We start from the raw sequence: 27,612 nt of genomic DNA, 5'->3' as shown, positions 1-27,612 counted from the left end.
ATCTTTGCACACATTTGCAGATTTGTCTTCACTTGCAAATCTGAATACAGACAACAAGGATTTGTTTTACACATTTACAAATCTGATCTGAGCGGAGCCTTCGAAGCACATATAGAAACTGAGGCGGCAGAGAGAGATTTGTGTGTAACAAACAGTTGAACAAAGAAGACTCACACAACCAACCAGGTGCTGAGTCTAGGGAGGAGAACATCAAAAAGAAGATTCAGTACCAGAAATTCTATAACATGAGCTACTAAACCAGGATATTTGAAACATTTATTTATTTAAGAGTTGTAATGCATATTTGTAAAGATTGAAGACGTGTTAACGACAGTATGAGCTCAGGAAATATTTAACACGTCCCTTCGACGAGTGGCGCACTGTGATTATATTTGGCTGTCAATGCAGAGACCGAGTTTGCCTTTTTTCTTTTGAAATGAGATCACATTTGCCATCTACTCCTACACCATTTCACACCGTTTAAGCCACAGATAGACTGTTTAGACTTGTTTCAGAGGAGAATGTGATAGGCAAATACAGTATATCAGGCTAAGTAAGTAGCCTATATAACCAAAGCCTATCACAATCAGATATGCCAAATGAGAAACCGAGTAACTTCATCTTTATTTTATATATTTTTTTTATATTTTATTGTGTCAGCTTGAAATCATACAACCATGTAACGTTTGTTCTACAGCGTGAGCATGGCACTTCATTTTATTGAACACTAGATATCAAACTGGAGCACTACAGTATGTCAGTGAAACCTCCAGTAATGGATCATTACTTGATAAAGGTGCTGAAGCCTCAACAAAGTCTCGATTGCCCGTCACCAGACACACACACAGACCAAACTGTACTCATCATGAAAATGTCCTTTATTATTGTTATTATTATTATCATCATCCCGTATATGATGTAACTGCATCCTGTTTCTTGTTCAAACAACGAATGAATGATCATCAGTGTTTATGTCGACTCTTGTTGTTCCCACTTTTACATAAATAAAACACACAATGAGACATTTTTTGTTGTGATTTTGTTCTGCATGTTAACCCATCTTACCCAGCAGTCACTGAAACAAACAAACAATAACATTTAACTTCTACTTTTCTAACATTAACAATTCAACAATTCATATTAAAAAAAACGTGGCAGTAGAAAGGTCAAACCTGCCTGAAGAAGATCAGGACCATTACACCTGTGTGTGTTACACCCAGCAGCAGCACCAAGGCAGAAAGAAACAAAAATGCAATAAAAGTCACCGTAGGCAGCGGCAACACAACAATACAGTTTAAACTGATCAGAGGACGTTCACAATATAAAGAGAAAAAGAAGCAGTGCAGTTTCTCTTCGTTATCTCATAGATCCACCTTCACCTTAAGAGTACAGACAATTTTGTTGGTGTCTATTTATTTACATACTGAGTTGTTGAACACACCTGCAGGGCTGTAACTAACTGTTATTTCCAATATTGATTGATTATTAATTCATTTATGGATTCTTTTCTTCATTTATCCATCAATCATTTTCTCAAGAAAATCTCAGAAAATTGTTAACGTGTGTATTTCTCTATAAGGAAAAACAGGCACCCGTAACACTTTACAATAAGGGTCCCTTAATTAACATTAGTTAGTACATTATTAAGCATTAATTAATATATTAACAATCATTATTATGTATTATTTAGGATTAGGAAACAGGTTAATTAATGTAGCCTATTAGTAAGCAGTTAATTAATGTTTACTACTCAAAGCTAGTTAATAAATTAAAAATTTGAATAATGTAATTAGTTATCAATATGTATGCATTACTCAGCATTAATTAACACATTAGTTTATGTATTAATGCTTAGTAATGTACTAACTAACGTTAATTAAGGGACCCTTATTGTAAAGTGTTACCAAACATTTTTTGAGTTTGATGACTTGACTTGTCGTCACTGAGAGTAAATGTTTTTGTAATCCATCCAAAACGATCAGTGAGGTCCAGTTTTAACCTCGTATCCCCACAAACACAAGCTCTACAGTTGCTGACAGTGATAATATACCGTACACACACACACACACACACACACCGCTGTGTCCTTTGTGATTCAGATCCGTCAGTAAACAGCAGCTGGTCGTGTGCGGCCGCCTCACCACAGTGACGAGTAGTTGAACCGGATCCGCAGCAGGTACCTCATGCGAGTCTGTGCCGGGTTGTAGACGATGAACTCGTTGTAGAGCAGCGAGTAGCCGCGGTCCTTCCCCACCCCCGTCTTCACGCCGGGACCCATCGGCACCGTGACGCCATCGCTGAGAGAAGAAACAGAGACAAAGAGAGAGAGGTGGATAAAAGTACTAGTGTCTTTACATTATTTTAAAGGGATAGTTCAACATTTTGGCAAATTGGCCCATTGCCATAACCCCTATAGTCATAGCAGTAGGTTCGTTACCTTTATTTGTCGGTGCAAGCTATTTTTAGAACGGTGGAGCAGAGCCGTGAGCTGCTCAGAGCTACGCTACGGAGGCTCATTATGGGATTTCTTGGTTTCCCTCATCAAACTCATCAAATACACAATCCAACAACTACACAACGCTCTGGTGGACAAGTTGTGACCTGCACATTCACCACGCTATGAGATAATAACACAACGTTACCAGACAGAGTTGTTTTAGAGGGAAATTCATGCAAAACCGCTGATGCGCGTTGCGTTCAGGGACAGTTTTTCGGCAAGCAGTCTCTGTATTTACCTTGATAACAACTTTTTGGAGTTGTTGGATTGTGTATTTAATGAGTTTGATGAGGGAAACCAAGAAATCCCATGAGCCTCCGTAGCGTAGCTCTGAGCAGCTCACGGCTCTGCTCCGCCGTTCTAAAAACAGCTTGCACCGACAATTAAAGGTAACGAACCTACTGCCATGACTATAGGGATTATGGCAATGGGCCAATTTGCCAAAATGCTGAACTATCCCTTTAAGTAAATTTGGTTTTGATGGACTTAACAGTACATTGACTGGTCAAATAATCAAAGCCGTGTCAGTCAAAATAAAAGCAAACACCTAGTAGTATTTGCTATTCAGGTAGATCAGAGTATGATTTCAGGGTTTTAAAATTGGTAGAAAAAAATAAATAATCAAAATCTCAGTTCGTTGTTATGAATAAAGAATAAAACGATGTGATGACGGAGACTGACAGTGTGACGGAGGAGGCAGGTCCGGTCTGTCCCAGGCCCTTGGTGCTGTGTTTCCCAGCAGGAAGGTTGTTCGCCTCGTAGTCGGCGTCGAGCAGCTCGTTGCTGTCTCCCAGAGCGACCTGCACAGACACATGAAGCACGGACATGAAGCAGCGCCACAATGTTGAACTATCCCTTTAAACATCACACTGGGTCTGATATCAGCAGCTTCTAAGCTCCAGTGTTTGACTCGTTTGTTCCCGGTGACAGTAACAGACTAGAAACAAGTGATGAGCAGCAAATCGATGTGACAAGAAAACGCTGTTTATTGCTACTTTGTTCAAAGGTTTATCAGGTAAAAATTCTTAAAGGGATAGTAGCATTTTTTTAAAGTGGGGTTGTATGATCTCCAAATAGCCCCTAAGTACTTTAATTGCAGTAGAAGACTCTCTGCACTCCTCCCGTTAGCAACGCCAGCCCATAATAGCCCTGCCCAGAGATTTACAACATACAGTGTTGTGAACGGACCCAAAGAAACGGCCTATTTTCGCGGCCTAAAAGAGGTTTTACCTGAAAAAAAATACACAGTTCCATTGTTCGCTATAATATAATTTTTTCCAGCCCTTCAAAGTGCAGGAAAAACACAGTTTTTATTTGGACCTAACCAACTCACGTATCCCTCCGCCCAGGGTTAGCGCCCGCCGATCAGCAGTTGGTTAGGTCCAAATAAAAACTGTGTTTTTCCTGCACTTTGAGGGGCTGGAAAAAATTATATTATAGCGAATAATGGAACTGTGTATTTTTTTTCAGGTAAAACCTCTTTTAGGCCGTGAAAATAGGCTATTTCTTTGGGTCCATTCACAACACTGTATGTTGTAAATCTCTGGGCAGGGCTATTATGGGCTGGCGTTGCTAACGGGAGGAGTGCAGAGAGTCTTCTACTGCAATTAAAGTACTTAGGGGCTATTTGTAGATCATACAACCCCACTTTAAAAAAATGCTACTATCCCTTTAACCAGTGATTAAACTATAGTCTTACAGAGGCAAACTCTTCTTCAAAACACCCAAAAAGGAAAGAACAGTTTGTCAATGTATTGAATAATGTGTAATATGAGCAAAACTTCCAGTGTAAATTGTATTTACTTTTTTTTGAGAGATTTTCTTTGCCAGAAAAGAAGTGTAACTGTGTCTGCACATTGGATTTCATCTCCAAAAATTATTGCATTATTGATTATACTGTATTCATTTATTATTATGTATCTGCTATGATTGAGTAGGAAAAAAAATGCCACATCATTTTTATATTTTTATGCTGCAAAAAACCAGCTACATTTTCTTTATGAGCCGTTTTCAACAGGAAACAGTCGACTCACCTCACACAGCAGCAACAGTCCAGTGTGGTTTTGCTGGTTGGCGAAGCAGTAGTTGGCGCTTTTAGACGACATGTCGGCAAAGTAGATTCCTTTACCGAACTGGACGAAAGACAAACAAGGGAAATTATAATCACTGTAATAAAAGATACGGCTGTTATAGATACAGTTTATAGACACAGTGAAGTGTGGGTGTCATTATATAATATCCATCAGTCAAAAAACAAAGAACTTTCTGTATCATGCTTTATAATTATAGTACATATGACTTGTTATTGTCCATTATGTAACTGTCAGTTCACCTGTGACTTGTTTTTTTTAGTAGATTTTAGAAAAACGTCTATGTATTTTTACCATGTAGCCGGTGACGGGAGCTTCAGGTGGAGCGACTCTGAGCCCCTGACTGAGGATACCGACCCAGTTCGACAGACGGGACCCGTGCCACAGCAGAGTCCTGGTGCCGGGACAAACACAAACACACAGGAGGAAACTTCACCAGGAGCTCAGGTTTTATTGGGATCATATTATTTTTAGATTTTAATATGGAACCTAAGAAAAAGAAGAGTTCCCGCACACATGGCCAACTTGCAGAATTTATTATGCAACGTTTCGGTACTAGACCTTTTTCAAGCAAATGTTTGCGCCACCACAGGAAGCCATCTTAAATAGGAGTGGCTGTGTGACACAAACCAATCACTTTCCCACACGTCTGGATGTGAGGAATTCAAATATTAAATATAAAACATATAAACAATAGAAACAGCATCAATGTAGTACAAAGGTAAAGAACAATGAATATACAATAAATACTAAACTGCCGTGACTGGATACATTAGGTCCTAATGGAAGGTAATAGCTAATAATCGCAGTCAGAAACAATAAATACGACAGATACAATAGAAAAATAGAAGACAGAGGGACTTGCAATAAAAAGTGTGCAAGGCTACAATAGAAATCTGAAACAGTCTGAACAAATCATGCAGATTCTACCTACATAGTCTACCTTGCTGCTGTAACATGTTATGTCAAAATGTCATAAGTAAAAGAATGTTATATCAAAATGCAAAAAAAAAAAAGGGAAAAAAAGCAAAAAGAAAAGATTATGATAAAGATTTTTATTCTGTGGGTAATGGGGGCGGGACTAGATCAGCTTTTGCTTCTCCCGCTTTCCCTTTCGGCCATGTGTATTGTATTATTTGAACTAAGATAAAGTGTGATGATGATGATTTAAATTGACATGCCCGAAATAAACAAATGGATTGATTGATACCTACATAATATGGAACCTAAAGAAGTAAAAGTGTTTCAACAGAAACATATTATTTATGTGGATAAATAAACCAATAAAAGGTATCAATCCTGTTGTTGTACCTGTTGTGTAACTGTGACAGGAAGTTGTTGCTCTCTCCGTCCCGGTCCACGGAGAAGATGTCGAGGACGGTCATGGTGTAGTCGGTGTGGGTGGAGGCGTGGGTCGACTGCAGGTACTTTTCTATCACCTTCACAACATAAAGAGATAAAAAGACGACTTGGTTTGTACCGACGAGCCAGTGGAGGAACGTGTCTCATAATTACAGGGTGTATACAGGAATCTTGAAGTTAATTCTAATACCTTTTTAAGACTTTTTCAAGACCTTTTCAATATTTTTCAATACCTCACCGCCACTTCGAGCTGTAACCATTTACATCAGTGGCACTTTTAGCGTAACAGTTTTAGTTTGTGATAAAGACTAGAATAGGTTAGGATAATAAATCAAAAGCAAAGTTTATCAAAAAAAAAAAAACATTGCTCCACTCTCAAAAAACAAAAACAACAATCTTCTTTTCTATTTTATGAACCGGTTCATCTTTGGTTTTTAAAGCAGAAGTAAGTGGTCCGGTCGTTTTCGCTAATGCTGCGTTCCAGGCAGGCTTTTGAAATCGTAAATTACAGCTTCAAGTCACAACTTACGACTTTGTAGCATTTCAGGCAACCCACTCGTGTTTTTCCGACCTGTTCTACCGGTGAAAGTCACTATAACGGCCACTCGTAACTTCCGACCCGTGAACTCGTACCAGATCGAACTGGTACCACTTCACGGTCGGAAAAATACGAGTTTCATTGAACGCACCATAACAGTCCTCGTCCCTACGTCGCCACATTCACGGCGTCCCTTGGCTGCACACACAGCCCTGCATGCCGTTCTCTCTCCTCATTGGATAAAAACTGTAGGATACGATAAATGTTTTCTCTTCGGCTCAGAGCAGAGCAGAGTGACTGACAGACCCGTGTTTCGGTCCAAACACTCTATGTAAGTGATTGCTGTCGGAAGATATAACTATTTAAGACTTATATTAACACAAATATATCACTCACTTCTGCTTTAATAAAATGAATAAATTCACACACTTTTACAATGTTTTTTAGGACTCAAACTCTTGGACGGCTAATTAAAAAAAATACCTTCAAAATTTAAGATTTTATAAAGTCGTGAGAAGACTTTTTAATACTTTTACTTTTACTTAATTTTCCCAAAACTGATTTATCACCTTTTAATACTTTTCAAGACTCCGCGGATACCCTGAATTATCTCTTCTACGGTTTAAACTGGTTAGATATTTTCAGATATTTATATTTATTTACAACCCACAGACCGACCTGGTACTCGTTGGCGGCCGAGTCCAGCGGCTGCAGTTTGCAGTGGAGGGATTGGTACTGTCGGTCCAGAGGATGCTCATCACCGTCTTGACTGGACTGGACCATTTTTACTGCGATCTGGATGTCGCTCAGCGCCTGAATACAGATTAAAACAGATCAAATATAAACAGATATCATAACACGAACCACAGATTTAATCAGTGGGGACCAAACTGAGATGTTTAAGGGATAGTTCAACCATTTAGCCATAATCCCTATAGTCATAGCAGTAGGTCCGTTACCTTTAATTATCGGTGCAAGCTATTTTTAGAACAGCGGAGCAGAGCCGCGAGCTGCTCAGAGCTACACTACGGAGGCTCATTATGGGATTTCTTGGTTTCCCTCATCAAACTCATCAAATACACAATCCAACAACTCCGAAACGCTCTGGTGGACAAGTTGTGAACTGCACATTCACCACGCTATGAGATAATAACACAACGTTACGAGATGGAGTTGTTTTAGAGGGAAATACAGAGACTGTTGATGAAAAACTGCATGAATTTCCCTCTAAAACAACTCTGTGTGGTAACGTTGTGTTATTATCTCATAGTGTGGTGAATGTGCAGGTCACAACTTGTCCACCAGAGCGTTGTGGAGTTGTTGGATTGTGTATTTGATGAGTTTGATGAGGGAAACCAAGAAATCCCATAATGAGCCTCCGTAGCGTAGCTCTGAGCAGCTCGCGGCTCTGCTCCGCCGTTCTAAAAATAGCTTGCACCGACAATTAAAGGTAACAAACCTACTGCTATGACTGTAGGGATTATGGCAATGGGCCAATTTGCCAAAATGTTGAACTATCCCTCTAAAAGTAGCCGCCTTCACCTCCAGTAGTGCAATTTTCTCCTTCAGCTCCTCCTCTGTGTGGATCATCGGGGGAGTTCTCAACCTGGAGAATTTCATATTTTAAATAAAACAACACAGATTTCAGTGTGAAACATGTTTATAAAAAGCTGCAGCAGCTTCAGTGCATCGCTCCGACTGTGCAGCCACGTGTACGTATAGTCCTCACCCAAAGTCATGTGGGATGCGGGTGTAGAACTGGTTACAAGCCTCCAGCAGCTCACGACTGTTTCCCTTCTTCTTCTTCAGACACTCCTCGATCTTCTTCAGGGCGGTGTAGCCGGCACGGATCTGCTCCGGGGTCAGTTTGCCTGTAGAGAGGAGAAAAAAAAGAAGAAAGAAATGAACAAACTGAAAAGTTAAGCACAGATCATTGATGTGACGGCCCCCTGCTGTTCACTTCGTGCAGTCACGTGGCAGAATGTGAGCTTCAAAGATAAACGTGGGAGTGTTATGAGTAGAAATTAAGTGAGTAATATAATATAGTCCTTATTTACTTATTTTTATTTTGCACAGTTAAAAAAAAATGCACAAGTAAAAAGGAACAGTTAAATAGTTTACAGTGCAGGAAGAGGCTTATTTGATGCCTCCACCGATGGCTAACCATAAAATATCATAATGTCAAAAGGAAAGAAAACAAAACATACAAATTAATGAACAATAAGAAAAAAAAACACACTCATAGAAAGGCGTTAAGTATATGTCTGGTATCAGTACTCCATGATTTATGCCAGAGCAAAGAGCAGTTTCAGTTACTAAACAGAAATTAAAGTTTTAGGCATCCTTTGTAACCTTTTACAGATTAATATGTTTTTGTTTTTTTTGCTAAATAGGAATGTGTGTTAATAATTTGACACCCCTGTCTACTGTAAACTGGCTTCTGGTTGTAACGCATTTCGGAGGGTGCAGATCTAAAGCTTGACGGGTTGAATGAGTACGAACCTGAGAGTTTATTCTAAAGTAGTTCCTTAAGGTGATCAGGAATGCTTTCCTCATTTAAGACCTTATTAATGAAAAGATATGTTTAATAAATCTTGATAGAAAAAATGTCAGGAATCCACACACACCATTAAAGCAGAACTTTGCAAGTCGGCCGGAAATAGCTTGCTCCTTCGTTGGTTTCTCTTTTTTTCCCTCTCCGGAGCTCCCCCACAGTTCTGGGAGGCACATGTCACTGTCGTAAAACCTCGCCGCCGCCACCTCCTCCACCCCCCCTACACGTGCTTGTGTTTACTGCTGTTTGCTAAGCCCTGCTAACACCGAGCTAACGCTATGCTAACACGGAGCTAACGCTAACACGGAGCTAACGCTAATACAGCCACACACAGGCACAAAGACACAGACATACACACACAGGAATAAAGGTTCCAAAACGCGAAGGTGTGTGTGTGTGTGTGTCATGATGTATTACATTATCTTGACCCATGGTGTGTGTATCTGTGTTAGCATTAGCTCCCCGTTAGCCACAAGCTGAACTTCATCAGTAAACATTTCATGTTTCCATGGTTTCCTCCGACTTTCCGAACTCAAACCAATCACGATTCGTGACATGCATGACGTCATGCGTTCTTATCTCGTACTGCCGTAAGGCAGTTTCTCGCGATACTTCTATCCATTGACGAGATTTGTAACACCGAGACGGACGACTGATCTTGCAAGTGCGGTTTTCAGCCAGTGGGGGGGGTGAGCGCATTGGCCTAGACCCCATTCACTTCATAACAGGTCACTCAACCATCACAGTGACTCTGAGCCACAATAATTACAGCCCAATTCCTGCATAGTTCTGCTTTAAGCTCTCATTTATAATGTTTCGAGCCGACAGCGCCATCTTTAAATATCCTTCACTGCAATTAGAGTAAAGTGATACAGCTGCAGAAAAAAACTAGACAATCTAAGGCTTAGATTGATGTTGCTTAATAAATATCTTAAATGGTGTGCAGATCTCTTTGTTATTTTTTACTTATAGCTTTCTTTAGATCCAGCACCCAACTAAATGTTTTTTTGGGATCTGAGTGTTATCCATTCCTTATTGATACAGGGTATATACAGGAATCTTGAAGTTAATTTTAAAACCTTTTTAAGACAATTTCAAGACCTTCTCAATATTTTTCAATACCTCACCGCCACTTCAAGCTGTAACCATTTACATCAGTGGCACTTTTAACTTAACAGTTTTAGTTTGTGATAAAGACTATAAAAGACCACTATGGTACAACAGAATTCAAAATAGGCTGGGATAAGAAATCAAAGGCAAAGTTTATCAAAAAACAAAACAAAAAAACATTGCTCCACTCTCAAAAAACAAAAACAACAATCTTCTTTTCTTTTTTATGTACCGGTTCATCTTTGGTTTTTAATAAAATGAATAAATTCACACACTTTTACAATGTTTTTTAGGACTCAAACTCTTGGACAGCTAATTCAGAAAAAATAGTCATGAAAATTTAAGACTTTATAAAGTCGTGAAAATACTTTTAAATACTTTTTAAGGGTCTTAATTTTCCTAAAATTGATTTATCACCTTTTAATACTTTTCAAGACCCCGCGGATACCCTGTAAATGTTTTTTGGGGATCTGAGTGTTATCCATTCCTTATTGATAAATATTGATGTTATAGATCTAACAAAAGAAGTGGAGGAGGTGAATGAATCTGGTGTTCCTGTTGTGACCAGTTCTGTCGGACTCACCGAGAGGAGCTTTGCGGGTGTCGAACTTCATCTCCAGCACACACTCCTCCATGGCTTTGAGGTCACAGATGAGCTCCAGGAGAGACTGGATCTTCACATCCAGCTTGGACGTCTTCTTTTTGGACGCAGCGTCCACTTGGGTCTGGCTCTCCTCCTGGGTACGGGAGAAGTAACACCAGTGAAGGTAACTAACTACTACAGATGCTGTGTTAAGTCCTGATCAGTTCTTTATCTTTAAACACACTGGGTCTCATTCATGAAACGTGAGCAGCACGGATTTGTGTGTAAATCCTGAGCAGCGTAAATTTATGTGGATTTCCGCATTCATCAATCTTTTAGTAGTGCTGATTTTTTCGTAGCTACTCACAAAATCTACACCTGCTCCGGACTGTGTGTAGCGCTTGTGTAAATGTAGGAATGCAAATAAATACTGCTCGTCACTGTTGAAAATTACAATTTTAATCTGTATTACTCTCTCTCATGTTCAAAATACGCCGACGCCTTTGAAACACGTAATTTAAACATGACAAACAATTAGAAATATTTGGAGAGAGAGACGTTTTAGGGATCGGACACGCACAAACACGTCAAGGCTCCATTTTATGATGAAAATAATCTGATATAAAACCGGAAAAAACTTTTTTGTGTTGCTAAACGCTCTGTGGACGCACACTTCACCCTGCGCAGCAGCGCAGTCGGCACCGGTTTGGATGGAGCTGTGACAGACGGCTGGTGCTTCTGTAACAATATAACCTGCCTATATAACTTCATGCGTTGATACAACCATGCTGCTCTACAGCTGAGGCTGCGAAGAGCCTCCTCCTCCCGTCGCTGCTGTAGCTCTGTAGTTGTTGGTTTTTTTTTTGTTTTTTTTCATGTTTCATATCGAACTATTCTGGCTTTAGCCTACGTCTTAAACGGTTCTTTAATAAACCAAGGATAGGCCTACTTAATTCACTAAATCTGTTTCTTCCCTCCAGCCTTTGACCTGTCCCAGTCACACCACTACTAACAGAAGAGAATTACATATTTTTTCTGGACTCCACTTCACCCAAAATGACTTCGATCCGCGATCTCTCTCTTTTTTTCTCTCTCTCCCTCTTTCCTCGTTTGCGTCATGGCCGCAGGTGAGCAGGGTGCACCTACCTCCTAATATGGTGGTCAGGATCTCCTTATATGGCTATTCATGTATGGAGATCTATGCTAATTGCTGATCACCGGGGGCGTGTTGTTAGTTTACGATGGGTTGGCATTCATGAAGTTACACACGTGTTTACGATCAAATCTGAGTTTCCCGCACCGTTCATGAATCCGGAGTAGAGTTTTAGTAGAGTGAGCTTTTATGGGCAAATCTACACACAGATTTACTCACGTTTCATGAATGAGACCCACCGTACCTTCTCGTTTGTGCTGTAGTCCATGAACACCATGTCGTATTTTCCAGCCACTTTCTCAAAACTCGCCCGGCCGTCCCACTCGTTCTTGGTCTTGTCCAAGAACCTGCAACAAAACAAACAAAGTTAATAATAACTTCATTGAGTCCACGTCTGCGCAAAAATTCACAAATTCTACTTTTCTACTCACTTTTTCTTGAAGATATCTTTGGCTTTCAGCAGATCTGCACCACAGGCCGTGAGGCTGTTTTGACCGACTTTACCCACTGATAAAACAAGGGAGACAAAGTCGATCAGTGAATTCAGTTTAACTCATATTCGTTTCATCACTTAGAAATATAAAATGTGTGAAAGGATCAGTGAACTCACCTCTGCCCCACCTCATCCACACACTGTAAACCTTGGAGCTGTCGTCCTCCAGCAGCTGGATCAGGTAATACTTGTTGTTGTTAAACTGGAGATTTGTCTGCAAAATAAAAACAAGAGTAAAATGTAAATGTGTTTGAGAATTTAAGGGTTTTAACCCTCCCGTTGTCCTTCTGGGTCAAACTGACCCAATATGTTCCCTTCCTCCATCCTTCCTTCTTTCCTTCCTTCCTTTCTCCCTTCCTTATTTCCACAATCCTATTTCCCTCCCTTCCTTTTTTCCTTCCTTCCTTCCTTCATCCGTCCTTCTGCTTCCGTCCTTCCTTGACCTAATCTGTTCCTTCCCTCCATTTTTCTTTCCTTCCTTTTTCCCTTCCTTCGTCCATTCTTCTTCGTCCTTTCTCTTTTGATCCAATTGACCCACTCTGTTCCCTCCCTCCATCTTTCTTTCCTACCTTTTCTCTTCCTTCTTTCCTCATTCCTTTTTCCCTTCCTTCCTTGCTTCCCTTCGTCCTTACTTCTTTCTTCCTTTTTGACCCAATTGACCCAATCTGTTCCTTCCCTCCATTTTTCTTTCCTTCCTTTTTCCCTTCCTTCTTTCCTCCCATCTCTCCCTTCATCCTTCCTGCCTTCCTTTCCTTTGTCCTTCCTGCCTTCCTTCCTTCACCCAGGAGGACAACAGGAGGGTTAATGTCATTCCTGTTTTCCAGTAACAATTTAAAACCAGTACAGGAGCAGTGTTATTAGCTTACCGTAAATATATAATATAATGAAAACAAACTTCCAGCTCTGAGCGTAACAAAACACTTTGGATCATGTTTCTGAATTGATTTTGCAGCTCCACTGAAGTCGTTACTTGTATTAACATTTACCTGGTTTAACATCACGTCATAAACATCATTTCCTTCATTGTAAACATGAGCCTGAAAGAGAGAGAGAGAGGATCAGTTATATTCATGCTTCATAATAACACATGTTGTTTTATGGTTATGTGGGAAATTACACATCATAACACAAAGTTGTGACATCATGAAAGTTTGTTGTTGGATGAACCGTCCAAAACTAAACATATTTAAATGTGACACAGGAAAGTAGCAGGATATATGATAGGGCTGGGACGATATGCTTTTTTCCCGATTCGATTCTTCTACGATTTTTTGGATGGCGATTCGATTTAAATTGCGATTCTACGATATTGCCGATTCTCTCGATTTTTAGTCTTTAGCATTTTTAACATTTATCTGCACACAAATACTGTAGGAGCCTATAAATTAACATACTCCATTATAAAGTGAACTTAAACCCTTTTCAAAACCTGTACTCTCTGTATGTAAAAAGGCTAACTAATGCACATTGCACAATATTTTAAAAAATTCAACAACAAAAAAAAGAAAATTCAAAAAAAAAAAAAATCGATTTTTTTCAAAAACAAATCGATTTAAAAATCGTCAAAAAAGATATCGCGATATTTATGTGAATCGATTTTTTCTCCCACCCCTAATATATGAGAAGCTACAAAACCTTGTTCTCAATAAAACAATAATTCGATAGATGTAAATGGCAAATGTGCTCAGTTTTTGGTTTAATACCCAACATTAAAAAAGAACAGTAACACACACATACACACACACATGTATAATAAACCACAAACAGTGCCATGCCGACAGGGGGAAGTGTAATTGGAGCAACAATGAAAAAATAACTCTGTAACAGGTGTTTAACTAAAAACAAGAAACATTTCCAACCATGAGTTTCATGTCTCGGTACCTTTCCCAGTTTGGCTTTGCATTCAAGGTCGACTGGAGCTTTGCCCTTCATCACCACCGTCCTCACAACCTCTGTGCAGCAGCGAGAGATCAGAGAAGAAAACACTGATGAGGTCGACTCAGGTCTCTCATAATACCTTTATAATAAGGTTGGCTGGCCATCCTTAAGTGTAAGGAGGGAACAACACTGCATGGTTTTTATTTACAAAGCTTTACTTGAAATTTTACCTGTTTATCTTACCAGCTTAATCTCACTTAGAGTCTGTAACGTACACACTCGTTCACAGGACACCTTGGTTTTACAAATTCCCAGTATCAGGACAGAACTGGGGAAGACTGCCTTTCAGTTTTATGCCCCCCAAAAGTGGAATAACCTACAAAACTGTCTGAAACTGGATCATCTTATTTCCTTAGATAGTTTTAAAAACGTATTATCGAATGTTTTACAACCTGTATGTAATTGTGAATCATGACCTTGTATATTGTATAATTGTGTTTTTGTAATCAGGGCGTCATTGAAAAAGAGAGCTCGCTCTCAATTGACCTTCCCTGAATAAATAAAAGAGAAATGAAAAATGAAATGAAATGAAACACAGGCAGCACCGCGTCCTGTTGACCTTCATAAACTCATGTGTTTAGAAACAGCAAAACACAGAAACCACGAGATGCTGCTGCTCAGTAACGACACTAAATCTGTTACAATCTCACACTCCTACTGGATGACAAACACAACATATACTAATATAATATGACATAATATAATAAAATGAGATGAACGTTATAATATGACATAATAATATCATGAATGTTACCTTCACTTTTTATTTCTTCTTTGGGCATGTGTTTGGTTTTTGTCTGACTCTTGCTTTGCCCTCTCTTCCTCTTCGCTGCAGGCTGCTGCTGCTCCTCCTTCGTCTCCTCCTCTTCCTCTTTCACTTGAGCCGACGTCCCATTGACAGCAGACGGGTCACCGGCTTCATTCACACTTTCTGGACAAAAACAGAGAGCAGAAGAAACATTTAAATATATCATGTGAAAACAGAACTGAAAGGGTACACTTTATTGATACAGGGTTTATACAGGAATCTTGAAGTTAATTCTAATACCTTTTTAAGACTTTTTCAAGACCTTCTCAATATTTTTCAATACCTCACCGCCACTTCAAGCTGTAACCATTTATCAGTGACACTTAAAACTTAACAGTTTTAGTTTGTGATAAAGACTAGAGACCACTATGATACAACATAATTCAAAATAGGCTAGGATAATAAATCAAAGGCAAAGTTTATCAAAAAACAAAACAAAAAAACATTGCTCCACTCAAAAAACAAAAACAACAATCTTCTTTTCTTTTTTATGTACCAGTTCATCTTTGTTCTTTAATAAAATGAATAAATTCACACACTTTCACAATGTTTTTTAGGACTCAAACTCTTGGACAGCTAATTAAAAAAAATACCTTCAAAATTTAAGACTTTATAAAGTCGTGAAAAGACTTTTTAATACTTTTTAAGGGTCTTAACCCCGTGGATACCCTGTTATACTACCACAACTGTGACTACATAACTATAAAACCTCTGCAGAAATAGTAACAAAGGAGAGGAAATCTGATTAAAACAGTTGAGAAAACAGGGACTTTTTTTTTTTTTAAAGCTGGATTTTAATGAAAAATCAGCTTGTCATTATTAACGGGATTCATGGGATGCAACGACTAACCTCTTCGCTAATGATTTCTTCATTGCATCATGCTTTAAAAATACAGTAGAGGTTACTGACTGAATGCAAAAAAACACAAATCCAAAAAATGTGACAACTACCTAAAATAATAAAATTATAAAATACATGGTGGGTTAGGTCAGTGGTTCCCAACCTGGGGGGCGCCAAAGATCCAGGGGGGGTCGCGAAGCCCTCTTGATTTTAAGGGGTTTAATAATTTTAATGTAATTAAAATGTTAAATAAATGAGTAGGCTAAGCATTTAATTCATATATGTGACAAAATCAACTAAATTCAAGGACCACATTAAACATTTATTTTTGTATTTTAATAGATAAACAAATAAATGATAGGCCTATATATCAATAGATGATTGAATATCAACAGTTTTAAAACATTAAATACATAATATACAGCAGGGCAATATCAGTCACAATGAATTTGAAAAACAGCATGGAACAATGAGAAAAAACCTGTGTAAAATTACAACATATTTCTTCAGAACTTGTACTTTTAAAAACACAATTATGTTTTTAAAAGTACAAGTTCTGAGGAAATACATTGTAATCATACACAGGTTCTCCTGATTGTTTGTTCCCTGCTGTTATTAAATTACTGAAATATAATAAAGTATTTCATGTAAAAGAAGTTATGATGTTCCTTTGGGTCACCAAAGTTTTCAATGGTAAAAAATATGGGTCCCTTAAGAAAAAGGTTGGGAACCACTGGGTTAGGTTATAGTGAGATATCCTGTAACACAACGCAGACACACACCTGCTTTGACTGCCTGAGAGCGAATCTTCCTCTTGTATTTTGTGACAGGATTAACCTGGACCATCTTCTTCAGGTCGACTTCGTAGGACGTCCCAGAGCCCAGAGACAGAGTGACGGAGGTTTCCCCCGAAGAGACGGCCGAGTCCAACAAGGCGCAGTCTGACGGCGAGTACGGCTCCCACTGTCCTTCGTCCCCCTTCCACTGCCACACTGAGACACACGGAGAAAGAGAGGGGATGGGGTGATTTAATTTAATTTAATTCAGTTTATTTGATAGGGACAATGCAGGTTAAAATAGTGACACTTCCACTCGTTACAAACAAGTCAATGTGACTGATGTTCTGCATACAGAGATCATAGCTAATGCTAGTTTCCAACTCCCGTCCCTAGTTAGGCTTTTAGTAGAAAAAAAGAAGTTAAGAAGAAAGACATCAAAATTACATACAACACTATAAAATGTACAATACATAAACTAAAATCATACCAAGTCATGACACATTAAAAATGCATACAGTTCTGATTTTGTTTCAGCCAGACTTTAACCTTTGTATTAAAAATTCTAATGTCTCGATGTAAAACCTTGTGCTCTAACAATATGAACACTTTACATTTCAAGACTGTATCTCCCATTTGTCTTTATTTTGTATTTTGTAATTAAGTAAATGGATTGATGCATTTATGTTTATATGTTTATTAATCAGTGACAGGATTGTGTTGTTTCACTGTCTGATTTTTTCTGTTTTCTCTTATACATAGGCGGGCTATTCGACTCATTTTACTTTATTTACATAATTTTACTTGCTAATTTCTAAGTCTCAATGCAATGATCCTGCTGCAAACAATGCAAAAAAAAAAAAAAGCTTTGAAAGGTGCTGTATGCTATATATATATGATCACTGTCATTATGGATGAGCAAAGAAGACAAAACAAATAATTACTGTACAATTTGACATCATTAGGCTTGATAAAGTTATTTAACTCAATTCTTTAGTGAAAGAGGTAAAAAACAAAACAAAAACAAAAAAAACTGTGGTTTAGTTAGAGATATTTGATGATTTTATAATCTGAAGAGTGACTTTAGCTGTTGAATAAATATGGCGGATTTGAATTAACATAAAATGGAAATACTTGGTCATGTCGTGTTTTATAAACATCGTCTGCTTGAGACGAGTCCAACACAAAACCCTGAGCAGAAAGCAGATTATTTCCTACAAGTTTTGAAACACACTGAGGCCTGTGTGTGTGTGTTTGTGTGTGAACGCTAAACATATTTACATAATATAATTTCCCTGTTGTGTTCAGGTTCAGTCCAGACATGTCGCGCGAGCAGCAGAAGTAGCATAGCAACAACAGCTAATTCCGTTCCATTCTCCTAGCAACCAACAAACCTGTTTTAGTCGGGACTCCTTCATTTTCTGCCGCGCTCTGACTTTTATTTCTCGACGCTCTTGTTCGCCTCATGGTAGTTTATGTGGGAAGAACTGGCTAGTTACAGTATTAAAGGGAACTTGGTGGTGGTGACAACAACAGACAGACACAACTCAACAGTGGCAAACTTCAAACTTTCCCCACCGCGGCTTCTTCCTGGCCGGCGCCGCTAAAGATCGTTGTGAGTGAAGATGAATCACTCCAACCGAGAAAAACGGTTTTCCCACGCATGCGCTCTACACCGTCACCAAGAAACGGCCGCATTACCAAGGCAACAGATTTACCAAGAAGCTGATTCACGTTTGAGAAGTAAATTTTTTTTTATCATTAATCACAAACAAAAACTTGGATTTCACGTATTTTCGTCTGTATAATCGCACATAATCGTCATGTGGACTGCATTTGTGAGCCACACGCCGGAATAAGCGCGGAGTGAGCGCTCCTGTCCTGTCCTCCTGAACAGGGAACAAAACGTCGCTGCCAAAGGTTCCGCTTCAACGGGTGACCGGAGTTATTTTGTTGAAGGACCAGCGAGAGGTTAATGTGGTGGTGCTCCCGTGCCGCTCCTCGCCCTGTGGATGGAAATTCAAATTATAAAAACACAGTTTTTTTAAAAATCACAGGACACACAGCGAGAACATGGCGGCGTCACGGAGCTCCGGGGCCCTGGTCCTCTGCCGGAGAGCCGGGGTGGTGAAGCTGCTGAGCCGGGTGAGTGTCAGTGAACGCAGCATCTCAGGCATGTAGGTCAAACAGGTAAATCCTGAAGAACAGGATGGATTAAACATACGTTTTGTCATGTTCAGGGTATTAATTAATCATTTCATTCAAAACATTCCCATTTAATCATTTGTTTTCTGCCTTCTGTCTGCGAAGTAGCGCTCTCATAGTGTTTAAATGTGATTGGATGATGTAACTCTGTCAGGGTCCTGTTGATAAAATAGCCATCAGAAGTTAGAAATCAGAAGTAAAATTAGCTTAGATTCACTACAGATTTTAAATCAAAGACAATATTTAGACTCTGGTGCCAATAGTGTGTCTTGTTTATTACTTTGCTTTAATCCTGGGATCAGAAGGACATTGGTTGGATGTTGTTTGCTTCATTTAGTTGAAGGAGTGTGTTTTTTTCTGTTCTTATTATCCTCAGGGAATGAGCACAGCTGTCCAACCACAGTCTCAGGTAGATTTCCTAAAAGGAGAACCACACAGGAAGCATCCAGGTGTATATAAATAGTAACAAAGGAGAGGAAATCTGATTAAAACAGTTGAGAAAACAGGGAATTTTTTTTTAAAAGATGGATTTTAATGAAAAATCAGCTTGTCATTATTAATGGGATTCATGGGATGCAATGAATATTTTATTTTCTGTGCAGATTGAGAGTTTTTGGTGTTGAGCAGAAATTTATGTTGTTGTTTTATCAAGCCGTACTGGAGAGTATCATAAGGTACGGAATTACGGCCTGGTATGGCAACTTGTCTGTTCAACTAAAGACACAAATTAATCGTCTGGTACAACATGCCAAGAAAATCATGGGCGTTAAAGATGAAACATGTTTCTCTTCAAGTTGTTTGCTTCATTTAGTTGAAGGAGTGTGTTTTTTTTTTCTGTTCTTATTATCCTCAGGGAATGAGCACAGCTGTCCAACCACAGTCTCAGGTAGATTTCCTAAAAGGAGAACCACACAGGAAGCATCCAGGTGTGACCAACCTGAAGACTCTGCGCCTTCCTGACGAACTGCAGACGGCTGCACGGTCCATCATTCACAGTAGGTTCAAGTTGTGATGGTAGATGTGAGGTAAATACTTATTATGCATCGTCACTGGTCATGCAATGATCAGGGCCGTTGTATAGGGGAGAAAGGTGATAATAACTCTAGGGGCCCAGCGCCCAGTGGGGCCCATAAAAAACCCCAGTAGTCTAATCTTTGTATGACTGATTTATTCTGCGTAAGACCCTGACTAATACTCATAGTACACTGTAAAAATTTTTGTCTTATTTCTTGTCCAAATGTCTCATTTCTAGTCAAAACTAATCTCTTTCCACTTAAAATAAGACTCATCACCTAAAAATTAACTTGTTTTTAGATCATTTTCACTTAAATTCACAATAAATAGAAAAATCTGCCAGTGAAAGCATGTTTTTGTGCTTGTAATAAGGAAGAAAAACTTGTTCCATTATCAGATTTTTTCTACTTATTCCAAGTGAAAATATGCTTGAAAGGAGTAAAAAGTGTCTAAAAACAAGCCACTTTTAATATGATGTGTCTTATTTTAAGTATAATGAGATTTGTTTTGACTAGAAATGACATTTTGACCAGAAATAAGACAAATATTCTTGGTAAGATACTTGAGTTTTTGCAGTGTAATGCTGCATTAGCATCAAAACAAAGTAGGCTAAATAATAAATTATAATACATACGTAGTCTAAGAAAAAAAAAACTGGAAAAGTTGGGGGGAGGGGCCCACTTTAGTATTCTTTAAGGGGGCCCAGAATTCCCAGCAACGGCCCTGGCAATGATTTATGCTGTGTGTGACTCTTGAATCCCTCCACCTGCAGGGGCTCAGGTGACTCGGCTGACCGAACGCACCCAGAAGCTCACCAACCTGCTGTGGAGCAGGAAACGAGCCGTGGAGGACGGGACTCTGCGACGGAAAGCCGTCGACCTGGAGAGAGAGATGTGGGCGAAAGCGTTGGAGAAGGGAGGAGGAGGTGGGTAAATACAAAAACTGAGAGAGGAGGAGAAACACATTCATAAAGAGCAAACACACTCTGTGATGCACATGTTTATACATTTCCAGGTCTTTAAAAGTATGGAAAATGGAAACTATTGTATGGAAATATATTTATTTTATTTATTTTATCTTGGTTTGGTCTTATCTGAGGTTATTTGGGTTAATTATTGTGTATGCACTATTGTATCTACTGTAGCTACAATCTCCTGGAGATTATTTGGTTGCATAATGGCATACCCATTCAGAATAATGAAAACAAATTATAAATTGCATGCTTTTTTTATATTATGCACGTCTATTTATTTAAATATCTCAAATTATTTGAATTTTTTTTTACCGAGAAGTCTGGAAATTAGGGTCTGGAAAAAGTATGGAATTTGGAAATTTCAAATGTGTAGGAACCCTGGATGCAGCAGCTGGAGAAAAAGGAAACATGGTTTATGTTTATTTTACAGATATAGACGAGGAAGCGCTGGAAGACCGCATCAGGAGGAAAGTGTTTTCAGAGCTCAGAAGAACAACGTATCACTGGACGCCCATGAAGTAACACTAACTGCTTTTATCTACACATGGTTACACACTTTCATCAATTACTTTATTCTATTCTATATATCTTGACATAATATAAGTAGTCTAAATGACTAATATCAGAGCAGCTTATCTACATGTGCAAGTTCTGAAAAATACTTAAACATTTAAACCTTTTATCATCTTGACAGACATCTGAAACTGTTTTTTTTTTCTTCTTTTTTTTTCAAGTTATTATATTGACCCTTAAAGCAAGAAGTAAGCGATCCGGTCGTTTTGGCTAACTTCTTGTCAGCCGATGGAGTTGTCATGGATCTATTGGTCCTCGTCCCTACGTTTATGAGCATATTTGTAGTACACTTTTCCATCTTTCTATAAAAAATCTACTCAGAATCAAATTTAATCTGATTCGGAGTAGATTTTTTTGCACTAAATATGCTCATAAACTCCATTATACAGATACAGAAACTAGGCTAGTAATACAACAGGCCTATGAAATGGGTAAATGGGTGAACCAGGTGATCAACAGTAAAATTACCTAATTTGATCCCTTCTGAACAGGGTTGATCACCCTGACTGTAAAAATTATATTTATATATAGTGTCATGTCTCTGCATTCAAAACATGTGGTTATAATGGGAGTCAATGGGGCAAAAACAGCCACTAAGGATATATTTTTTAGAAAATCTGTTGCTGCACGAAAACTAAATATGCATAAAAGTCATTGATGTGGATGTTTTTGGCACTAATACCGCAAAAGGGTTAAAGGATAGAAACCCTTTTTTACATTCTGGACCTTATTTCTAGCATAAAATACGATCATTTACTCACCCAGATAACTTTGGTGTCATTACAAATCGTTCCGACGAAATTAGCTCCAGCCGAGAGCTGCGTATATCCGTATAATATGCGAGTACACGTGGCAGCGCAATGCAGCCTCTAAATAACACGTTATCTGCTGCGAAACTCGTTCATTTCACCAATATAACCTGCAGCTCGCTGTCTGTCCGTGTCTCAGGTACGACGAGGAGTCAGGTGTGGTGTACATGGCGGCTCGTCTGGCCGGCGGCTACGCGGCGGTGAGGAGAGCTCTGAACGAGGTACGAGTACCAGCAGGTTGTGGGGATCATAGGAGGTGATGATGATGTTGCCTACATATTTTTACAGTTACAGTGGCAAAGCTTAGAAAAAAAATACAGATTAAAAAAGTCTTTCATTCCATGTCACCGCTGACTGTTCATGTCTGTTCCCAGATAAAGAAGAGGGATCCTTCTTTCGCCCCTCAGTCTCTCCTGGACTTCGGTTCAGGGCTCGGCTCAGTCGTCTGGTCGGTGTTCAACACAGAAACAGAGTTTACATGGGACTTTCTGTCCTCTATCATAAATTAAAGGGATAGTAGCATTTTTTTAAAGTGGGGTTGTATGATCTACAAATAGCCCCTAAGTACTTTAATTGCAGTAGAAGACTCTCTGCACTCCTCCCGTTAGCAACGCCAGCCCATAATAGCCCTGCCCAGAGATTTACAACATACAGTGTTGTGAATGGACCCAAAGAAACGGCCTATTTTCACGGCCTAAAAGAGGTTTTACCTGGGGGAAAAAAAAAATACACAGTTCCATTGTTCGCTATAATATAATTTTTTCCAGCCCTTCAAAGTGCAGGAAAAACACAGTTTTTATTTGGACCTAACCAACACACGTATCCCTCCGCCCAGGGTTAGCGCCCGCCGATCAGCAGTTGGTTCGGTCCACATAAAAACTGTGTTTTTCCTGCACTTTGAAGGGCTGGAAAAAATTATATTATAGTGAACAATGGAACTGTGTATTTTCTTTTTTTAGGTAAAGCCTCTTTTAGGCCGTGAAAATAGGCCGTTTCTTTGGGTCTGTTCACAACACTGTATGTTGTAAATCTCTGGGCAGGGCTATTATGGGCTGGCGTTGCTAACGGGAGGAGTGCAGAGAGTCTTCTACTGCAATTAAAGTACTTAGGGGCTATTTGTAGATCATACAACCTCACTTTAAAAAAATGCTACTATCCCTTTAACTCTTTCTTTCTTTCTTTCTTTCTTTCCTTTTCTCCTGCAGGGCTTCACACTCGTGCTGGTCCGACTCTTTGAAGGAGATGGTGTGTGTGGACAGCTCGGGGACAATGAACACTCTGGCAGAACGACTTCTCAAAGGTACACACACACACAGATACGTTGTTTATTTGTAACATTTTTGTCCAATGGTTCATCTGACAATCGCTGCATTGTTTGTGTGTGTGTGTGTTTCTCTGAGCAGGTGATGATGAACGAGCTGAGCCGCTGCTCAAACACGTCTATTTCAGACAGTTCCTCCCCGTCTCACCCAAGGTAAAAAAAAGAACAGATCATGTATTCAGTCAAGTTTCTTCTACTCCGGTTGTTGCTTTCAGGGCCGTTGCTAGGAATTCTGGGCCCCCTTAAAGAATACTAAAGTGGGCCCCTCCCCCTAACTTTTCCTTTTTTTTTCTTAGACTACGTATGTATTATCGTTTTTTATTTAGCCTTCTTTGTTTTTATGCTAATGCAGCATTACACTGCAAAAACTCAAGTATCTTAGCAAGAATATTTGTCTTATTTCTAGTCAAAATGTCATTTCTAGTCAAAACAAATCTCATTCTACTTAAAATAAGACCCATCATATTAAAAGTAGCTTGTTTTTAGACACTTTTTACTTCTTTCAAGCAGATTTTCACTTGGAATAAGTAGAAAAAATCTGATAGTGGAGCAAGTTTTTCTTCCTTATTACAAGCACAAAAAACTTACTTTCACTGGCAGATTTTTCTATTTATTGTGAATTTAAGTGAAAATGATCTAAAAACAAGTTAATTTTTAGGTAATGAGTCTTATTTTAAGTGGAAAGAGATTAGTTTTGACTAGAAATGAGACATTTGGACAAGAAATAAGACAAATATTCTTGGAAAGATGTTGTACTATAGTCAGGGTCTTACGCAGAATAAATCAGTCATATAAATATTAGACTACTGGGGTTTTTTATGGGCCCCACTGGGCGCTGGGCCCCTAGAGTTATCATCACCTTTCTCCCCTATACAACGGCCCTGGTTGCTTTATATATAAAATAAAATTAAAAAAAGCAGACACTTTGTTATTGTCTTCCTGAAAAAACAACTTTTCCAGTGGTTGGGGACAGATTACTATTTCACAAATAAGATAAGTTTCCCCTTTAGATCCACACAGCCCATTTTTATGCTCTTACCTTTTATTAATTCTACCTTATATTTGTTTTTCTTTTATCTCGTCTCATCATTACCCCATTAATACAGCTGTATTTATTCGATACTTCTCTGTGAAGCCCTGACTGTGTCTTTCTTTCTTCTTCCAGGTGCAGTTTGATCTCGTGGTCGCTGCGTTCACTCTGTCAGAGCTTCGCAGCGTGAAGGAGCGAGAAGAGGCGGCGTTCACTCTGTGGAGAAAGACCAGCTCTTATCTAGTTAGTGTTCAGACTAGGGGTGCACCGAATGGCATTTTTTGGCCGAAGCCGAATACCGAATAAAATCAAAACGCTTGGCCGAATAACCGAATAATACCGAATACCAAAAGTGGTTATAAAGTTTTTAAATAAAATATTTTTTTAAACTTAATTTTCAAAGAAAGTAAATGTTTATTGACTATTCTGACAGTTTTTGAATATTCCAGTTGCCGTTGCTCATCAAAAAAGTTTAAAGTTTTTCATTTAGGCCTATATCGGCCCAGTGTGAGTGCTGAAAGATCATGCAAGTAGGCTACATTAAAAAAAAAAACCAAGTGTCTTTTAAAACAGTGGTTCCTAACCTTTCTTGGTCAGATTTTTTTTAATTCATCAATTGGGCTTCTAGACATTTCAGGCGGCCTCATTTGAATTTCAGGCGACCCCACGTGGGGTCCCGACCCCAAGGTTGGGAAACACTGTTTTTAAAAGCTGTCGGCCACGGACGGACTTTTTTTTCTTTTTTTTTTAATATTCAGCCTTACTTTTCGCTCATTCCACCGAAGGCCGAATGTTGCTTTTTTTGCAATATTCGGTGCAACCCTAGTTCAGACGATGAGTGCTTCACTGTCACCTCTGGTGCCTTGTGTCTTATATTTAATGATGATAACTGATTTACCTTGTTATTTCCAGGTGTTGGTGGAGAACGGGACCAAAGACGGCCATCAGATTCTCATGGAGGCCAGAGACACTTTATTAAACGTAATGAAACGCTGCAGATGAGATGATGCTTTTAAAATCCTCCTGAGGGAGTTTGGTCTGAGCTGTTGTGGAGATGATTTAACTCGTTCATTACCTCTGGTTCTCTTGACTTTCAGAAACAAGAGAATACGGTGCACGACTCCAGACCAGCGACCATGTTCGCTCCGGTACGGTTCAAGTCCCGGCTGCTTTTTAAAAAAATATCAGGCCTCTAACTGTGGGTCAGAAGTGTCACAGCTTTGTTAAAGGGATAGTAGCATTTTTTTAAAAGTGGGGTTGTATGATCTACAAATAGCCCCTAAGTACTTTAATTGCAGTAGAAGACTCTCTGCACTCCTCCCGTTAGCAACGCCAGCCCATAATAGCCCTGCCCAGAGATTTACAACATACAGTGTTGTGAACAGACCCAAAGAAACGGCCTATTTTCGCGGCCTAAAAGAGGTTTTACCTGGAAAAAAATACACAATTCCATTGTTCGCTATAATATAATTTTTTCCAGCCCTTCAAAGTGCAGGAAAAACACAGTTTTTATTTGGACCTAACCAACTCACGTATCCCTCCGCCCAGGGTTAGCGCCCGCCGATCAGCAGTTGGTTAGGTCCAAATAAAAACTGTGTTTTTCCTGCACTTTGAAGGGCTGGAAAAAATTATATTATAGCAAACAATGGAACTGTGTATTTTTTTTTCAGGTAAAACCTCTTTTAGGTCGTGAAAATAGGCCGTTTCTTTGGGTCTGTTCACAACACTGTATGTTGTAACTCTCTGGGCAGGGCTATTATGGGCTGGCGTTGCTAACGGGAGGAGTGCAGATAGTCTGCTACTGCAATTAAAGTACTTAGGGGCTATTTGTAGATAATACAACCACACTTTTTAAAAAAATGCTACTATCCCTTTAAACCTTCTCTCTCTGTCCGTTGTGTTTCTAGTGTCCTCATGCGCTGACGTGTCCTAAACTGTCCGGGAAGCTGAACGTCCCCTGCAACTTCCATCAGCTGTACCAACCTCTGCCTCTGCCCGGAGTGAGACAGAGAGATGCTTTATTTGTTTTATTAGTTGAATTGAATTTGAATGAATTAATTTATATTTATTTACGTGTCGTGCACCAATTAAGGCGCCCAGCCTATAAAGGCTTACAAGACACATTATCATCATATTTAGACACCAAACAAAATAATCAGAGCACAGACAAAACCAAACAAAAACAGAAACCACATGGCATTCACATAAATAATTCACTTTTTCTTTTTGACCAGGCACTTTTTATGAAAGTAGCTCTAGTAAAGACTTCTTTTCTGAAGAACCATTCCAACTTTACCTCATCATCAGCCCAAAACAACTCCGGTTTCACATTTTGCATTTTCTGAAACAAACACTGCCTGTTCTGGCTTCGTCATATAACGGACAATGAAACACAAAATGCAGTTCATCCTCAATTACATTTAAATTACATAATGTGCATAGTCTTTCATCCTCAGGTACTGAGTTAAACCTACCAACTTCTACTGCCAGAGGGAGAATCCAGCTCTCAACTGGGCACATAAAGATAAAGAGAGAAAGGATCTATCCAATGGCAAAGTCACATAGGGGTCTGAACAATATACATTTTTCAATTGGCAATAGGTTCTGAGCTTTGGTTTAAGCCAGATATCATTCGCCCATTTTTCTTTATACTCAAGAAATAACTTATGTTTCACAAAATTAACATTACAACACAAACCATTAGTGAAAATATGTTGTTGATCAGCCTCGCTAAAAATAGCTTTCATTTCACGATACCAAGGATAGTTATGTGTTTTATCCCAGTTAGAGACTTTTTTGGCTTCTATCCTCTGGCATAGAAGACAAGCGATTCCAAGGCCTGAGCATTTCCCCTTTCTGTTTAATCAAACAGGGTTCCCAGCCCATGTCACCCTGGAGAGCCAGAGCAGGAGTGAATTTATGCACACCTTAGTTTATTTATATT

General features: G+C 39.1%; 2 protein-coding genes across 3 annotated transcripts; one reads left to right on the top strand and one right to left on the bottom strand.

The window, feature by feature from the left end:
- Nucleotides 1–1,911: 1,911 nt before the first annotated feature.
- parp2 (poly (ADP-ribose) polymerase 2) lies at nt 1,912–18,345 on the bottom strand. Of its 2 annotated transcripts, none has more exons than XM_085772355.1 (17): nt 18,138–18,345; nt 16,750–16,959; nt 15,073–15,249; nt 14,262–14,332; nt 13,367–13,417; nt 12,498–12,594; nt 12,319–12,394; nt 12,132–12,234; nt 10,735–10,888; nt 8,217–8,358; nt 8,030–8,093; nt 7,166–7,300; nt 5,899–6,026; nt 4,882–4,981; nt 4,531–4,629; nt 3,179–3,297; nt 1,912–2,297 (listed from the first exon to the last, which is right to left on the bottom strand). In XM_085772355.1, exons 1-17 carry the CDS (start codon nt 18,208–18,210, stop codon nt 2,138–2,140), a joined length of 1,959 nt encoding a protein of 652 aa, XP_085628481.1. In that variant the 5' UTR covers nt 18,211–18,345; the 3' UTR covers nt 1,912–2,137. The 2 variants fall into 2 exon arrangements, with proteins under 2 accessions (XP_085628481.1, XP_085628482.1); XM_085772356.1 differs by having other exon boundaries at nt 15,079–15,249.
- A 338-nt stretch (nt 18,346–18,683) lies between these two features.
- On the top strand, nt 18,684–26,668 carry mettl17 (methyltransferase like 17; the record flags this gene model as incomplete). The annotated part of the gene is made up of 12 exons (XM_085772362.1): nt 18,684–18,888; nt 19,802–19,943; nt 20,735–20,884; nt 21,366–21,453; nt 22,457–22,538; nt 22,692–22,765; nt 23,523–23,617; nt 23,721–23,791; nt 24,804–24,911; nt 25,581–25,649; nt 25,766–25,816; nt 26,576–26,668. Coding segments are annotated over exons 1-12 (1,095 nt in total), but the record flags the coding sequence as incomplete, so codon positions are not given.
- Between the last annotated feature and the right edge of the window lie 944 nt (nt 26,669–27,612).

The sequence above is a fragment of the Trachurus japonicus genome, unplaced genomic scaffold (assembly GCF_045865225.1).
Source record: "Trachurus japonicus isolate A0001 unplaced genomic scaffold, Traja_1.0 AP030340.1".
NCBI classification, from domain to species: Eukaryota; Metazoa; Chordata; class Actinopteri; order Carangiformes; family Carangidae; genus Trachurus; species Trachurus japonicus.
The sequence above is the reverse complement of the archived record's forward strand: the minus strand, read 5'-3'. Positions and strand labels throughout refer to the sequence as shown.